The following is a 17,435-nucleotide window of genomic DNA, read 5'->3' on the forward strand; positions in this document are numbered from 1 at the left end:
GAATTCAGCTGATTTGGAAGTATAATGATAACGCTGATGGTACTGTTGACGATTTAAATTATGGGCACACCCTGTGAACTGGGCCACATTTTGACATCTCATCTGGATGGCACTGGGCTCGTGTTGGAGCTCAGATGATAAGAAACATTGCTTTTATATAATTTCAGATTCAGATACCTGCTGAAAAGCAAAAGCAAAGCTGACAGCCTCGTTTCCCAGCTCTGGATGAAGAAAATGCAGAAAGTGTCTAAATAGAACGGGCTGCAGTTAAACAAGAAATGCCAGTTAAAGCAGAGGTCCGTATTTTGGTCATCTTGAGCACAATAAGTAGTTATTACTTACAACATTAGCGTAATTTAAAGATGAACAGTTATCCTTTAACACTGTGCCAAGTCAGAGCATGGCTGCTGGTTAAATAGAGGTCTCCAGCCAAATCCCTGGAGCCAGGCGCTCGGGCATCCCCCAGCAGTCAGGTCTCTGCTGCCAGCCTTACCTTTGGAAATACCCAGGTTTTGTTCTCCACACCTCGTAGACCACTGCATCCTCTCTCAAAGCTACAGCTTGTTGTGGATGATAATTACAGTGGATGATATGTATATGGATTATGGAAGATACATAGATATGCATGACATTTTCTGTTGAAATACCTGAGACAGGTAAAGAGCAATGCATTACTTTTGAATTTAAGGCAGTTATTGCATCTTTGCTTCCGTTAACATTAAATATTCAAACAGCTGAGTACTCTCCAGACATCACCTGAACACAGCAGACTGGATCACCGTTAACTTTGTCAATGCACCATCTATTATTGCACTGAATAAATGCGAAGTAAGACACTTCATTGGCTGTTTGTACTTTGAAATATATCAGGCCTGACTGTACTGGTTAAACAGGCATGTTCGATGCAGAGCCTGAGGCAGCCTAGCAAACCTAGGAGCCACAGAAGGGTTCATGAGCCTCGTGTGATGGGATGGGGCTGCTGGTGCAGCCTTGGTCAGCACGAAACAACCGGAGCTCAGTTTCTGCCCTGCAGCAGAGGCGAAGAGCATCCTGACTGCACCTCGGCACGGTTTCTCATGCACGGCTCTGCAAACCCTTGTCCTGCTGCGTGCCGGATGCTTTACAATGGTTTGTAATGCAAGTGCCATTCTCAGGACGGGGATACACGCTGCCCTTGTGGGGAGCGTTCTGCTCCACTCCTCCGAGCAGCAGAGACACCCACGCTCTGTCCCCCCAGGGTTTTAAGACATAATCTCTTTGTGAAACATAACCTACTGGCAAACAAATACATCTAAGAATTCATTTAAAATACATATTTGGAAAGCTGCATTTTGGATTTTTTAACTCAAAACTGCAAGTAACGGGGAATCCAAATATGGAGAATCTGTAGGTTTTACTGTGTTAATTATTAAAAAAGAAGAAAAAAAAAAGACAACATTACTCATCAAAACTGCATTCTTGTCAATCAAAGCTGGGGGGAACAGAGTAATTTTATAAAGACATCTCCCAGCCTTTGATACGCTTGGTGGAAACCTTTTCAGGTAGTTTGAGAGCGAAGCGTAGAGCTGTCCTTGGATGCCTGGCTCCAGCAACGTTCCTGGTTCTGAGGATGAGTGTGAGGCAGTGGAGGGGGACGAACTCAGTCAAGGGGCTCCTGCATTGCCTCAGCGAGGGTCTTTATAAAAAAGGGAGGTTCTCTGTCGAAAACTGGAACCTCAGCATAACTGTTCACTTGGTCGAGGAACAAAGTTAATAGCTGAGCCGTGGCATGGGTGAGAGGCTCTCTGACAAAGCAGTGGCTGCTGTGGCATGAATGCTCTCTTCATTAAGCCGCTCAGCTGGCTCAGAAGCTTCTGTTCTTGATGAAAGCAGCACCTGCTAATGCTGAGGATCCCATTCTTCATTAACAGTTCAGCTGGTTCAGAAAGGGAGCTCTGAGGCAGATCAACAATTTATGCAGAGTGGGATACATGACAAAGTAGCAGCTACTTTAGTGAATACAAGCATCTTTGTAAAAGTGCCCAGATGGTTCAGGAGCGAGTCCCATTCTTTGTGAAAAGCGCCGTTGTTGTTCTGGGCTCTGCCTCCCGCCTCCTAACAACGTGCCGGGCACAACCCATCTTCCTGGGGAGCTGCAAAATTCAGTCTTCCAATAGACATCCTGCGCAGGCCAAGTCTCTGGGTTTGCCATCATTTTTTCTAGCAGAATAATGTCGTCTTCAAGATGTTGCGCACTGTCCAGGTCTTGCTGCTGCAGCGCCACTGCCTGTGACATCTCCTTCCCACTCTGTCATTTACATTAACTGGACATTTAGATGAATTGCCTATTGGATACTAAGATACCTGAGCCTGATCCCCCTCTGGGGTGCCTCCATGAGCACAACTGTCGCAGGGGTGCGCCCAGCCTGACGGGCAGACCCAGTGCGGCCAGCTGGGCTGGGGCTGGGGAGGCAGGGGCTGGGAAGGACTCATCTCTTGTCACTCGTCATGGGGAAAACCCCTGACCCGTACGGCCCCAAAGAAAAGCACCAGGATCCCAGCCCCACACACCAGAATGCGGGCTCCCCACAGTGGGGATGGTGTCAGAGATATGAGAGCCTGGAGAGCCACCAGTGCCTTGGAGCAGTTCTCCTTTCGAGTGGAGCTGGGAAGAGCTCAGCTGGGCGGCGCGGTTCAAGAAGGGATGCTGCCCTGCAGCCAGGAGAGGTCTGGAATGGTTGGTGGGAAGGGAGCCTGTGCTGCTTAGGGAAAAGTGAGGAACACGGTTTTATAAACCATCTTTCTGGCTGGGAAGGCAGGGAATGAGCGAAGTCGGAGCAGAGATAATATGGGGACCAGTTAGACAGCTGCACAGTTGGAGTCTAAGGCTGGGGCTCACGAAGGGAGGACGGGAGCTGCACTGCAGCCTGCGAACACAGCTGGAGGGGATGAACGCGAGTCTCCAGGCAAAGATGAGCCGAGTCGGGAAAGCGCAGTGGGGACAGGGCCCGTGGTGCAGTGGGATAGACCAGAGGCAGCTTAACACGGACCCTCACTGTAGCCTGTTTGGTTCAGGCGTTTTGCAGCGTGTGCTGAGCCAGGGTGGTGGTGGGAGCAATGCTGAACCCCTCGGTGGGGGCCTTCCTCTGTGCCGGGATGGCTGTGGATGGAATGTGACACCCAGGCAGGGAATGGCCAGGGCCGGAGGCAGAGATCTGCAGTGCTGCCGGCCGGGCTCCCACCCCTGGTCGGTGCTGACACTGCCACCAGGTATTTCACTTCTCCAGAGCAGCACCAACTGCAGCACCCTCTGCATCCGAGCAAACACGGATCACTTTTAGAGTCCATTTTGTGAAATAACCAGAGATGTAAAAGTTTCCTTCCAGAGCGAACGAACACTAAGAGAGAAGCTCGTGCCCTGGGGACCACCTCGGCATTCGGGCTGGCATGCCGCTCCGCTCGAAGGGCCGTGATAGCTGACCCCTCTATGGAAATAGCATCCTATTAACCCGAACCTGTCTCTGGCAAGAGAGCCGGGTGCAGGCCGGTGCTTCGGCAGTGACTTGCAGGCCTGCTGGGTCGGGCTTATTCACCTGCCCTCCCCAGGGACGCAGCCTCCTCCTCCGCAGGGCTGGAGAAAAGCAGCTGCCCACCTCTCGGGGGGCCAGGGTGGCCCCGGCCGCACGCACCCGAGCCCGCTCGACATCACTTGCAAGACTCCCCGCGACAGCAGCGCTCTCAGCGCCGGCTGCCCCCACCAACCGGGGGCTGTCTCCACAAACTGGGAGCTCCCCCCCACAAACCGGGGTTCGCCCCCACAAACCGGGGGCTGCCCCCCCCTCCCCCGGGTGCGTCAGGCTGCGGGGAGCGGCCCCCGCGGGCAGAAGTTGTGGGCAGCGGGTGAGGACAGCGGCAGCCGAGCCCCGCGGCGTGTCCCGCTGTCCCCGGGGAGCCCCGCGGCCCCGCCGCTCCCTCCCGCCGGCCGGCGCGGCGCCGCGCACGCAGCTCCCCGTCCCCCCCCGCCCGTCCCTGTCCCCCCCCCCGCCCCTCCGCGCCCGCGGAGCCCCCTCCCTCCCTCTCTCCCTCCCTCTCTCCCGCGCGGGGCTGCCCAGCGGAGGCGGCGGGGCCGCGCCGCCCCTGCCGCATTGGTTTGCGGCGGAGCCCGTCAGCGCCGCGGCGCCGAGATTGGCCCCCGCAGCCGGCGCCGGGTGCCCCCCCCCCGGGGCCTGCCTCCACCCCGCCCGCCGTGCGCCGCGGCCCGGGCACGGGCACCGCGCTCCGCTCCGCGCCGCTCCGCTCCGCTCCGCTCGGCCCGCAGCGGGGGCAGGGCCGGGCCGGGCAGGGCAGGGCCGGGCCGAGCCGAGCCGGGCGGGGGGCGCGTCCTCCGCACCCCCCCCCCCCCCCCGCCCCCCCAGCCTCGCACCGCGCCGGCAGCGGGGATGTGAGCGGAGGCTCCGCCGCTCCGCGCCCGCTCCGCAGCCCGCTGCTCCGCCGCCCGGCTCGGGAAGATGCTGAGCAGGTGGATGAGTGGCAGCAGCAGGAACCTGGACCGCGAGTACAACTGCACCGTGCGGCTGCTGGACGACAGCGAGTACACCTGCACCATCCAGGTCAGCGTCCCGCGGGGCTCGGGGGAACGGGACGGGACGGGACGGGACGGGACGGCCCCGCGCCGGGGTGGCGCAGCCCCCCGAGCCACCGCGCTGCCGCCCGGAGCCGGCAGACAAAAGGAGCGGAGCGGCGGGGGCGGCCCGGTCCTGCCCCGCCGCTGCGAACAAAGGCAGACCCCCCCCCCCCCTCCCCCGTCTCGGGAGGCGACCGGAGCATCGCTGCGGGAGACGAGCCGCGGCTGCCGGCGGCGAGGAGCCCCGCGGAAGAGCTCCCCCCCCTCCCCGCCTGCGACCCCCTCCCCCGGCCGCGGAGGCGTGCGGGGATAGCGCGGAGAGCCGCCCGCCCTTCAGCCGGCGCGGGGGTGCCCGCAGCCCCCGGAGCGCAGCCGGGGCCGGAGCGGGGCAGGGGCGGCCCGGAACGGTCACCCCGGGGCCGGGGAGAGCCTCGGCCGTGCCCCGCGGAGCCGGGCCGGTGCTCGCCCTCCGCTGCCGGCTGCGGAGGCTCCGCGGGGAGGACTTCGGCGCGAAGTAAAGTACCGGGGACGGTGCTGGGCAGGGATGGAGTCTCCCCTTGCCCCCGCCGCATCCCGGCTCCCCCCCCCGCTGCCCCCCTCATTAGCGCCCAGCTCTGCCCTAAGGAGCGGTGGCGGTCCGTAGTTGTCCGGAGCGGCGGGGACGGGGTGCGCATCTGCCGCTCCCCGTGTGCCGGGACCAGGGCCGGGACCGGGACCCGGACCCGGACCCGGACCCGTCGCCCCCCCGCCCGGTTGCTGCCGGGGGCTGCGCGGGACCGTGGCTCAGCGCGCAGAGACCGTGGGATGTCGTTCTTTCTAAAAACTAGCAAAACACGCTCACCGGCTCCGCTGCAACTAGTTAGGTAACGGGACCCGGCAGCTGGAGGGCTGAGAGGAGCATCCCTGGCTCCGGCTGCTTTTACTCTTCATCCCCACAATTATCATCATCCCTGCGAGGGAGCTCGCCGAAAACCTGTACGCTGTAGCACTCGCAACTATTCCTGCTGGTGTCAGCTGGCTTCAGCCCAGCCTGTAGGCAGTGGAAAATTCAGGGCAGAGTTTGGAGTAAAGGTGACTCAAGATGTAAATAGCAACAACTGCCACCTCCCAGCCTTTGCTGGGTCTCCCCGGTTCTCCCCGTCCTGCCGCTCCGAGGAGGAGGGAGCATTTTTTCATTTACAGGCAGAAATATGCTTTAAATGATAATGCTGAAGAATGGTTACCGAGGAGTGCTGCAGGCAATGGGAGGCACCGTCGGTTTTGCTTAAATAGTCTAAAATAGATAAATACGGTGTTTTGTGCAAATAACAGCTGAAGAATGCTAATGCCGCTCCTTCCTCCCCCACCTGGGTTGTAAAGTGTGACCCAGTAAACAACTACAACGGCAACCTAGTTTATTTTGCGCAAGCAAAACTAACTCATCTCTCAGAGGTTGTTTTTGATACAAATTAAATGGAAAACCGTAGTTTGGGAGAGAAAGTGTAGGCAATGCAGTTAAGAAAAATCTGGACTTTCTGTCCTTAAGATAATTTAACAAGGTGTTGTCATTTTGCATGTGTTTTGGTTTTTTTTTAAAGAGAAAATACTACTTGATCACATATTTCAGTGGCTTCTTTTATGTTCAGCATAGTAAATAGTGAATCCTGGTATTTAGCATGCATGACCTATGGTATAAAGAATTGGCTCGTATTACCCTCAAAATCAAGGTTACCCCAGTTAAATATTTGTTTTCTATTGCTTTCATGCTGCCTTATAAGGCAAGTATTTATAGTCCGTGCAAAATTAAAGTGTACATAGTAGGAATGTATAATGTCTCGCAAGTGAGAAAAACCGTCACCATACAGGCTGCGAGCGGTGAATGAGTTTTGAAGGTCATTCCCTCACGAGCGCAGATTTTTCACGTCTTGCTGAGATCCGTAGTGTTTCCTCGCCCAGGCTGTTTCTACGCCTGTTGTTTCTAATTTATGTATTTCTATTTTTACTTAAATATGGAGAAACTGTCCAAAGTGTAAGTCATCATTTTTATACGCAGTGCTGTTAATCACGGCACACATCTGGGGAGCGATGCTGCTCGCTGGAAGTTTGTAATGTGTATTTTCGCTGCTGTACCCCGGTGTTCGTGCCACTCGCCCTGGCGGCATGTGGGGCTGTGGACAGGCTTTATACCCTCCCTGAAGTGTGGCCCGTTGGACATGTCATCTGGCTTCTCCATTGCCGGGGAAAAGCAAGAAGCACTCAGAGGCAGAGCTGCTTTTAAGAGGTCTTATTCACCTTTCAGATAGTGGCACTGGTTAAACCTGTCAACAAAACTAACCTCTGGCTGTGCTTGATAAAGGCATGTGAGAAGGGGTTCAGTGCTGCTAGGTAATACCTGAATATTCTGTTTCTAAATAAAGCCTTTTTTATTTGATTATCTGAAGTTTACTTCGGTAATATTCCCATGATGAACGAATGGTTCGTTGTCTGAGCTTGGATAAAACCTTCCTCTCTTTTGCCCTAATTTTCACTCCCCAACAGCCCATCCGAGCAGGCGGAGGAGCCTGGAGAGCTCATCCCCAGGTCCCCCAGCCCCGGCGGGATCAGGGACAGTGTTGGGGGGACAGAGCTGGTGCAGGCAGAGGCAGCGTGTGCAGTGGGTCGGGGCAGCTGGGTTGGCACATCTATAAGCAGTTTTAGTGTTGGGGGTTTTTTTGGTGTATTTCCAGTAGTTTGCTGTTTTGGGGAGGAATCTGTCCCAGCATCCATCTCTGCTGGGATCCTGGGGATGCTCTGTGTCTGCTGGCGAGCAGGGCTGCGGGTCTCAGCCACTTGCCGGGACTCGGGAGGCCCCCAGCAGCTGCCTGAACATGGAGATGTTGGGCTTTCTTGACTCAGAAAAGCTGGTGTTTTAATAATATTACGTGCCACAGGGGTACCTTTTAAAAGCAATAAAAGCAGTAGTTTGCGGTGTGGGGGCCATCAGATGTGAGGAGGCAGCAATGCCCGTTAACGCTCTGTCCCTTGGTGTTGTGCTGGCTGCTGGCCATGGGTGCTGGGGACCCCACTCCCATGGGTGTCACTGCCCCGAGACGCATCTCCAGGGAGTGGCTTGGCCGGCAGAGAGGGGCAGCCGTTCCCGAAGGCCTTTGGTTCATTTCCATGGCAAGGGTCTGGTCTAGCAGTATATTTAATTTATATTTACCACCTTGTGCTCCATGTCTCCAAATGCAAACGCGAAGCAGTTTGCCAGCGAGGCAGCCTTGCAGCCGTTGTTAGAATAAAGCAAGCTTTGAAAAAACGAAGCAATGCTCTTGTGCTGCGGTTTTGCTGTGACTGAGCTGCTTGTCTGAGGAAATGTTTTAAATTCTTCACTGTGGTGTCAGTGGTGGTATAAAAGGCTTGAAATAATTAATGATTTGCCATTGCTCAATGCATCAAGCATTTTCCTGAAAAGACAGTGGTGTTTTGTTTCAAACCTCGGTAGTACTACAAGAATGTGGAGATGTGAGAAAATAAATACAAAAATGCGGTTTCCTAGATTCAGAATGTAAGAACTTTCTTGTGTAAGATTGGAAATAAAGGAAAACGAGTTCTTGACTATGCTCTTGGACAAACCCCACGTTTTCCACATGAAGCACAAAGTTCATTAGGAGACCTGACAGGATCATTAATAACAGGCAGTCAACACAAAGGGGAACCTTGGGTTTTTGCAGCGCTGGCTACTGTGAAGGTTATTTGTTCATTATCTTTTTATCTTCTGAGAGTTCCCAATTGCTTTTGCCGGGAAATAGGTTAGCAGACCGCTGCTTCTGCAGTGGGGTCTCGTCTGAAGTCCTGAGCACAGGTGATGCGCTCTGCACCGGAGGTTGCTCCCTGCTGCCGAGAGCGCCAGAAACCACGAGGCTTCATGCCGAGAAGTTTACGCCTGCTCGCAGAGCCTTCCCTTCTCACCTGCAGCCTGATCCCGGGGTGCAGTAACAGGGAGCGATGCCAAACCTGTTGTCAGAAACGTGGAGTAAGGCGGACTTTGGGTCCGAGGCTGCGGGTCTGCACGGCGGGTCAGGCTCTCTCAGCATCGCCTGGTCTCATGGTCCGACACAGGCGAGGCTTCGGCAAAGCCACTGCAGCACTGCCAGTGCTTTGTGGTAGCGGGGAGAAGTCCATCAGCAAGGTCTCTGGGCTGCAGCGGGTGCAGGATCGCACCACTCCCAGCCTGTGGGTCCCAGGCTGGGGAAAGCGATACCGACAGGTTTCCTTGGCCAGTTTGCTGTGGCTCTATTCAAATAAATGTTTTTATTTATAGCATTGGAAATGTATTTGCAACAGAAACCTATCATTCTCACTCAGCTAAATCTCGGCAGAGCTGCACGCTGTCAGGGCAGCATCCTTCATTCCCTGCTCAAACATTTACATACATATGGTTTGTGGGCTCGGAAGAAAACGGCCTGAAATGCACAATAAATTTGAAGACAAAGTAACAGTCAAAGCTGAGAGTTTCTTGGGTTTTGTCTCCTTTTTCCTTTTAAATTTATTTCCAAGTATATAATTTTAAATACAAAGGATACAAAAGGCAGCTGAGGAAAACAGCCACTAAATGTCCACTGAAAAACTAGTGGCATATTTAATCTCATTTTTAATGGGAGGCAGAAACACAAGTTGTTATGGAGATCCATCGAGAATATTTCTAGTGCTGCTCTTTCTTCACCAGCTTGAAATGTCTCTTTTCTGTAAACTTTTCATACCTGTTTTATACCTGCTGTGAAACTGCTGGCTATCCCCCTCTTAGGAGACAGTCTTCTGAAAGAACTACTTTGCTTATCACTTTCCCATATAAGATGTTGAAGACAAATATGGAGAGAGAGATATATATATATACAGACATGCACGCACACACGGTAATACCACTGTAGAAAGATATGTACAGTAGCATCATGAAAGAAGAGATTTTCTGCTTCTGTCATGTAAAAATTAGGTAATGCACAGTAGGAGGCTTTTTTTAAGGTGTCTGGGGAATACTAAAAGTACCTCGAGCAGCCCACTTATTTTTAATTTTTGACTCACTCTTCAGGAGCTCAAAGGGATCGTGTATGTGGGACTGACGTCTGTGGCCACATTCCAGCAAAGCTGAGACTTGCATGACGCTTCGGTTTGCTCCGTACAAGACTAGAGGCACCGAAAGTGTCTGTGATCCCTGTCTGTTGGTACACCTGGCACATCTGTTTTCTAGCCAAAACCTTGCAGGCCGGCTTCTCCTGGAAGCCATGTATGAAGATGGGCAAAGACTGTGCAGCGAGCAAGACCCTCACTGAGATGCCATCAATGGTCGCAGGCAAGGTCCCGATGGAGATGCTGTCGGTCTGTGGAAGCTCCTCCACAGCTCGTGTCAGGGCAGGTGCCCTCTCCGGGGTGGGTGGCATCATGCGTGAAGGTGGGTTCATAAGCATGGGTAGGGGCACTGGGAATGGTGTCTGCCTGCACAGCGATGGGTGATTTTGGGTGTCAGTGGAAAGTGGAGTCCTTGTTGGCTTGGGGGGTAGCTATTCGGTAGCTGATGGGCACTTGGTCCTGCGCGTTTGAGGATGGTGTGTGCTTATCTTTGTCTTGTGCTATGTGAGGTGGGAGTTTGCCAGTGGGAAAACCAAACCCTGTGGTACCCTCAGCACTTCAACCTTCCAGGAGACTTGTAGGAATGTCTCGTACCCTGTGGTGAGCACAGTTTGTGCAGGACTGATGGGAATCCCGACCCAACCCGCCGAGCAGAGCACGCATGTGCTCCCACCGAAACGGGAGCCATCCCTCTGCCTCGTGCAGGGCAGCTGTGTCTTCAAGTAGGGGGTGGCATTGTAGAGCAAACACTCCAAAATCACCGCGCTCCTGGTCTCCAAACGGCCGAGGAAGCGTGGCACTACTGTCACTTGGTAGAAATGACAGCACATTACTGGAGAAGGCTGGTGAGCAAGCAGGGATTTGCCATGCAAGAAGTGCTGTATTTTATTTGCTATCAATTTTGTCAAGAATAGACAATACCTCGTTAGCACAGGGGTCAGATGTCGGTGCTGTTGCAGAGAGAATTGAACAGTGCTTCTGTCATCAGCCACTTGTTTGTGGTCAAAAAACCCAATTATTGTTTGGTGACAGAAAGCTTTGGAGTTGCTTCTGCAAATAAGAAGGTTTCAGGTCAAATTCTTTTCTTTGAAATTTTTCCAGAGTAAATTATCATAGCAGTATGACAGCAATTTCATATTGATGATCTGGAAGTGCCTGCAAGGCTGATGAATCCACAGCGAGTGTCTGCAGAGACTGTGGCTCTTGCATGGCCAGAAGGACATGGAGAGCAGGTTCTGACAGCTGCAGCAACACTACAGTTAATGTGTGCGCATACGTGGGCCTGAATTTGTCCTGCCAGGGCTGGGGGGATGATTTGAAAGGATGGGGCTAAATCCCCTCTTGTGGCAGGATTTGTATTTATTTATTTATGGGTGTTGTTTCAGTCAGCCTCTTAGAAGCTTCAGAACTCAGAAAAACTTAGCCTCATTTGTTTCTTCATTGGCCACCTCCTGTGGACTCCCCCCTTGTATTCCCAATGGAGTTACAGCTTCTGTGGCTCTTGGTGGCTTTCTAAAATCTACTCAGATTTATGTGGCACCTTCATCATCCCAGGAGACGTTTTTGCTTGTGCTCCCTCACCTTATCAGCAGAGCTCTGCCAGCTGCTGCCAGAGCCCAGGAGAAAGGCAAGCCCCCTGTCTTCGGTCATGACAGAGAGGAATTAATACCTTGAACATTTTTTTGAGCTCTCACCTAAGCATGACAACAACTTAACCAACCCGAATTTTGCACAAGGCGCTGTTAGCTGGTGCAGTCTGGTTTTATTAGGTTCCTCACAGAACTGGATAACCAGCTACAGAGCAAACTGTTGGTGGAGGCCAGGCTGAAGGGGAGCTTGCTTTGCTCTGAGCACCAGGATGAAGGAGGAGATGTGGAAGCAATGAGGGGTGAGTTTTCAGAAAGATGTGAAGAAGTGAGAAAACTCCATGCGCACAAATAAGGATGTCAGAATTAGGGTTTATATGGTCATCTGCATTTATGCAGAAACCTAGGGATATCTTCTGAGCATGAAACACAAGCCAGGTTTTCCTTTAGGAGGTGATGGTCTGCCAAACCAGCTCTGGAGCCCTTGGGCTGATGTGACGGCATTCGTGCAGGCTGGGCGATGCCCCGAGCCGAAACTCCTGCAGTCACAGCCCTGCCTTCGCAAAGTCTGCAGGGCACGTGCACGGGGGCGAGAGCAGCCTTTCGGAGGGTGGAGGAGCGTGGACCAAGGGGTGAGCAGCTCCCTGCGCGAGCCCTGCCGCTACCAGGGCGTTTTTGCACAGTGAGGAAGAGGAGCACGAAGGGCAGCATCTGGGGTGCTGCAGGGCAGGCGCGTGCGAGCTGGACCTGCGTGGAAACATGTTTGCTGGGACTCATGGACACGAACGCTTTTTGTTGTTATGCTGCAACGAGTGGGCTGAAATGGCAGAGTGAAGATGCCTGGCTTCGCGTGTCACCGCCAGTTCGCTGAGACGTGCTCCCTCAGCGTGTAAAATACTGGTGCTTCTAGAAAATAAAAATGTGTGTATTAGACAGTTTTATCTATGTTTAAAATATTTTGCTTCTAGAAAAACAAAAGAATTAAAATTGAAATGAAATCTCATTAAATATGTCACCCTGGAGGTGTATTTGCCTGTGTGGTTTGTGTTCAGGGGTGCTGGAGGGTGGTGGGGCAGGAGCACAGTGGAGCGGGGCAGGAGATGCGCCAGCTCTTCTGCAGAAATCCCAAAGATCAGCTCCTTCTTCTCCAGAAAAGGAAGCGGTCGGAAGCGCCTTTCTTTCCAGATTTCTGTGCCTGTCTGTGCTGGCAGCAGGGTCAGGGCAGCGGTCGCCCTGGCAGGCTGGGAGATGGTTCTTCTCCTCTGTCATCCCCACAGGGTGTTGTTGTTCAGAGGTTGGTGTGTGCATGAAATCACTGCCCATAAACCATCGATCCCGGGCTGGCGGGCACATGCCTACCTGACCATCTTAAATGAAAACATATTTTTAATTTTCACACTCAAATTCTATGTGTCTAACCCTGCTGCCATCCCCTGCCTCCTATTCAAACAAGCCTGTCTTTTATTTTGTATTTTTTAGGACATTGACAAGGAGTTCTTGCAGTTGAAGGTAGCTATTAAATATCCATTACGGTGTTTTCATTTCTAGACAGAGAAGTAACTGCTGCCTTTTGCATTCAGTAGCATTTGGAAACGAGAGGAAGAGTGGTGAGGTCTGAAGTCGCTGCAACATTGTCCCTCGGGTACGTGGTCGGTGGGTGGATATGTGACAGTCATGTGCAATCTTTCTCTCCCGTTGCTCTGTGGCACAGATTTTGTGATGATCTGATTTTCCAGGAATTTACCGGGTGAGATGTACCAAGATATGGTTGTTTCTAAGGTGACCTGTGGGATTTGGGGCTGGCTGGGCAGTTTTCCTGCGCACGGCGCAGAGGTTGTCATGTCTGTTGTGTAATTATGGCCAAGACTGAACTGAATATCTGCAAAAAATGCCTGGACCTTAGAGTCTGATTTTTTTTCTGAAAAGGGCCAGTGCAGAGGGAAGTTGTGTGAAGTGTGCTCCAGACTGCCAGTGGAGAACGGCTCTTTTTTCTAAGCAAATATAGGATTTTTGTAACTGCCAGTGGACCGATCTGGCATGGTCCTGGGGAGCAGGTGGGCACTTTGTTCCTGCTGCATTGTCATTTTAAAGATGCAGACCGTACTTTGCCCTTAATTACACTTTGGCAATTACCATCCGCGTAGATTACCTTCACTGGTAACCATTGTCTTCATTTGCAAAAGCGACTTGGCAGCTGAAATTTTGTGAGGAATGAGGAATATAGTTTATTCTACGCACATGCACAAAATGCGAGATGCTGTCGTGCTTCCTCTGGCTTGTTATCTGTAGGGGACAGCAGGGGTAAAATACAGTAAAACCTTATTTTACTCAATAAAGTCAGCAGCTGTCTTTCCAGATAGACATCAGGAGCTGTGCTACTGAGCAAGATGGTGCCATTTTTACATAATCAGTCTGTAGAGCAGAGCTGTATTTTAAGCCACAGGATCTTTTAGCTGCTCCGAGGATCAACTTTGTGCTTCCATTAGTGGATGATCCCAGTTCTCCTTATGGAAACTGGGGGAGTCTGTTCTCCCAGATTGTTCAGTCTTTGGTCCTGACCAGGAAAGTTGATGTAAATGGAAACTGCTCTTCTGCAGACAAGGGAACAGACTGAAAAACCTGTCCGGGTCTGTCGGATGTACTTCACATTGTGAAAATGCAAAGGTTAGGAAATCCCTCCCAAACAGGCACGAGCATTGCAGGGCTCAGAGCCATGGGCTGGCTGTGCCCTAATAATATTAACATAATAGTTTTAACATATTTGCTTTAGATTTTTGAGCTGGGAGCCTCCCTCAGCTCCCAGCCAGGTTGTGGTCCTGCCAGGGCTGAGCTTATGCTGATACCCATTTCTTTCCCTGGGAGAGCCAGTTTTCTGCATTGAGCATCTCATTGGAAAGTCAAGATTCACACGTATTTTAATCTTTCATATCTGGCAGTAAAGAATATAAGCGCTGGACTCCTGAGCATGGAGAAGATCGTAGGCTGGTTTGGGATGCTGTGGGAAGGAGTGAAGTAAGGTGGGTCAATACTTGCCAGGTACTGGTGTCTCACCAGATAGACGGGGCATTTTTATAAATGGTAATTAAAAAAAGCTTTGTGGCATTGTGCTTTGTGAGGTCAGAGAGAGACCTGTTTTGGGTTTGTCAGCTAGCTAATGTTGGATGTCAAAATTTGATCAACGCTGCAGCTGGAAATAGAATATTTTGGCTGCATAACATCTGTTACCGAAGCCTTTAATTATAGTGGCATATCTGTCATATCGATGAGGTTTTTCTATTTTTCAGAGGTTTTATAGCAGGGCTGTTTCAGTTTGTATTGGCTTTTAGCTTGGCACATAAACTGGGATCCCAAAAGAATGCATCTAGCTGCCTATATAAAATTTTTCTTTAATAAAATATTACAATAATTGATTAAGCCATTCTGGACCTAGAGAGACTTTAGGAATATATAGATTAGGTAGTTTATAGCGATTGTAACTGTATGTTATCGATATACTTAACTCATAGAATGGACAGTATATTGGGACTGGAAAAAACCCCCCAGAATCCAATATAGTTATGTTTGAAAAATAGATAATAAACATGCTGAGCAAGTACTTTTCATGAATCGATTTAATTCTCATTAGCGCTGCACTATATAGCATGCTGACTAATATTTCTGGCTTGCAAACAACAATGGCTTTCCAAAGGAAATGTGTAATGAGAACAGAATGTCTTTGGGATCTGAAAACCTGGAGCTCCTGGGGCCATTGGAAGTGGAGAAGAGAAAATGTGAGGGCAATAGAAAATGCAGCAGCCGAGGAGAGGGCTGAGGTTGGAGACAACGGTGAGACAGGATCAGGGCAAGAGGGGTGTGATAGAAGTTGGGAGTGTCCCCCGCCGTGCCAGGCCATCCTCCTCCATCCGAACAGGGACCCCCATGACCCTCACGCCATCGGGACTGCTGTCCGAACCAAGCCTCGCCACCTGCCCTTGCAGTGGTACTGTCAGACCTCTCTCCTAAGGTAACTCTCTTGGACCAAGCTCCTGCCTATATCTCGGTGTTCCTGGGCTGTTCCTCAAAATTAAGGTTCTTCTCCTGATCCAGAATGGACTTCTTCTGTCTTCTGGTCCACGTCCACGTTACTACTGTCCTTCCTTTCTTCCACTTGCCTTTATTGCCTATGTGTTTATTATTTTACATCATTCTCGTTTGCACGTTGATATAAAAACCCCAAACCTGCAGGGAATAATTCCCCAGCCTGTCACTGCTTCTTGGAAGCAACTTCTTAAGCCCACAGATGAGGCTTTAACCAGTTGTGACTTCTGCTTTCCAATGACAGATTTCTTCATCTGGGGCTTTGGAATAAAGCAGAGGGTCTGCGAGGTAGCTGCCATTTGAGTGGATTAGTGATGGCAGCCTGTGTTCTGCCTTGCCTTGCTTCCCCTGGTGTGAGTGGGAGTTGCATGTCTCCTTAGCAGTGCCTTGTTGGTTGGGTACCGTGTCCCCCATCTTAACATTTGGGGTTTGTTCTAGTTATAAATAAGATGCTAATACAAAATTAATCGCAATGTAGCGTGCCTTAAACAACGATGACAGTGATTTCTCTCTGCCCTTATGGGATGCTTCCCACTGTCAGCATTAACACATTGGCCCTTTGGCAAAGTCCCCCAGAATTAAATAAAAACACAACTAACAAGGCTTGGAGGAAAGAAATAAGGTTGAGGCTTTCCTTAGTAACCCCCAGTACCACTGAGCAGAGAGTGTTCCTATTTCCATAGGGCTTTTTAATTAACATGTGGCATTCTCTTACGAGGATGTCACTGAGTCTAATGGAGAACAATGTCTGAGGCATTTTAGGCTGATTTGGTTTTAAACTTCTGCGGGCAGCGTGTAATTCTCAGTCAGCTCTGCTGGGCTTTTCCAAAGAGACGTGGGTTTCAGACATGGTTAATCTCTGCATCCATGAACTGATGCTGATGAGCCATGTCATGTCTTGCCGGTGTCTTGGGGCTGCTGAGGGGGGGTAAACCAACTCGGGGAGCGGCAGCGCAGCCCCTGCGCCCCGGGTTCAGCAGGGTGCTGCTCTGGGTCCTCCACGGCTCCTCCCTGCACCACAGCCTCCCTCAGCTGTAAAACTGGGCTAACAGCTCATCCTTTATCCATCCAAGTTTCTCTGAGGACATGTTGGTGAGAGACAGGGTGCAGGGGATACGTGAAGAAGGATGTGACGTTTGCCTGGCTTGGTGCTCAGGTTCCTGGACTTGCCAGGGCCAGTGCCATGGGCAGGGAGGATGATTTCACTGTACAAGCTTGATGTTGCTTTGCACTGCAGGGTTGCAAGCGAAGGAAAAGCAGAGCAGCCTGCAGCGGAGCTTTTGGCTTGTCCCAGTGCAGGGCATGCCCTGACCCTTTGTGACTTGCACCAGGCGAGGAGGCTGAAGCCTTCAGCTCCCGTCGTGCCCACCTGCTGCCCCACGGCCCTTTGCAGGGTGCGGGACCCCTGGAGGGGCAGCTCCAGCAGCCCGGGGTTGAGCAGAGAGGGCCGGTGCTGTGGTCACGGCTCCTCCTCCTTAACCAACCTGAGACCTGCAACCCCCAGAAATGCGGTTCTGAGCCTGAAACACAACTGCAGTATTTTTGAGGAGGAGGTGATCCATTCTTGGGTACAAAGAAGTAAAAAACCCAGCAGTGGCCAGCAGGTCCCCCGTAAGGGATAACTGTGAGGGGGATGGCAGTGCCAAAGTACCGCTGGCATTGGTAACGGCACAGGGACGAGCAGGAGATGGCTCCAGCCTGGGGCAGGGCTTGTCCCCCAGGAGCCTCACCGCGGGAAGGCTTATCATGGCTGAACCGCAACTCAATTACAGTTCCTGCATCGCTGGGCGAAGAGGGAGTGGACAGGGATTTTGCCAGGGGAGTGCATTAGTAACGGAGACCACAAGCAATTCAACCTCGTGTGCTCAAGGCAGAAATTTCCAAATCCCTCTGGCTCTTCGTTCACCCCTCTGGAAGCGAACAGGGAGAAGATGTATTCTCTGAGCCTCATCTGCTGTGTTATTATTTCCTAATGAGCCTGTGTGGCCCTTCGGTGCAGGAAGGCACCGTGCCTCGAGCAGGGACAGGTGCCTAGGGCCAGCTGCCTGCAGCAGCCGGAGGCTCCTGCATCCCAGCAGACCTGA

At 51.9% G+C, this 17,435-nt stretch overlaps 1 protein-coding gene across 2 annotated transcripts in view; it reads left to right on the forward strand.

Moving 5' to 3' along the window:
• Positions 1–4,087: 4,087 nt before the first annotated feature.
• FRMD5 (FERM domain containing 5) overlaps positions 4,088–17,435 on the forward strand; it is a 117,315-nt gene continuing 103,967 nt past the window's right edge. Inside the window, exon 1 of one of the 2 annotated variants that reach the window (XM_049813531.1) lies at positions 4,088–4,589. In XM_049813531.1, the coding sequence (XP_049669488.1) occupies positions 4,488–4,589 (102 nt within the window). In that variant the 5' untranslated portion in view covers positions 4,088–4,487. The remainder of the gene's footprint in view (positions 4,590–17,435) is intronic. The other variant, XM_049813532.1, reaches the window with a different exon arrangement.

This window comes from Accipiter gentilis, chromosome 10 (assembly GCF_929443795.1).
Source record: "Accipiter gentilis chromosome 10, bAccGen1.1, whole genome shotgun sequence".
NCBI classification, from domain to species: Eukaryota; Metazoa; Chordata; class Aves; order Accipitriformes; family Accipitridae; genus Astur; species Astur gentilis.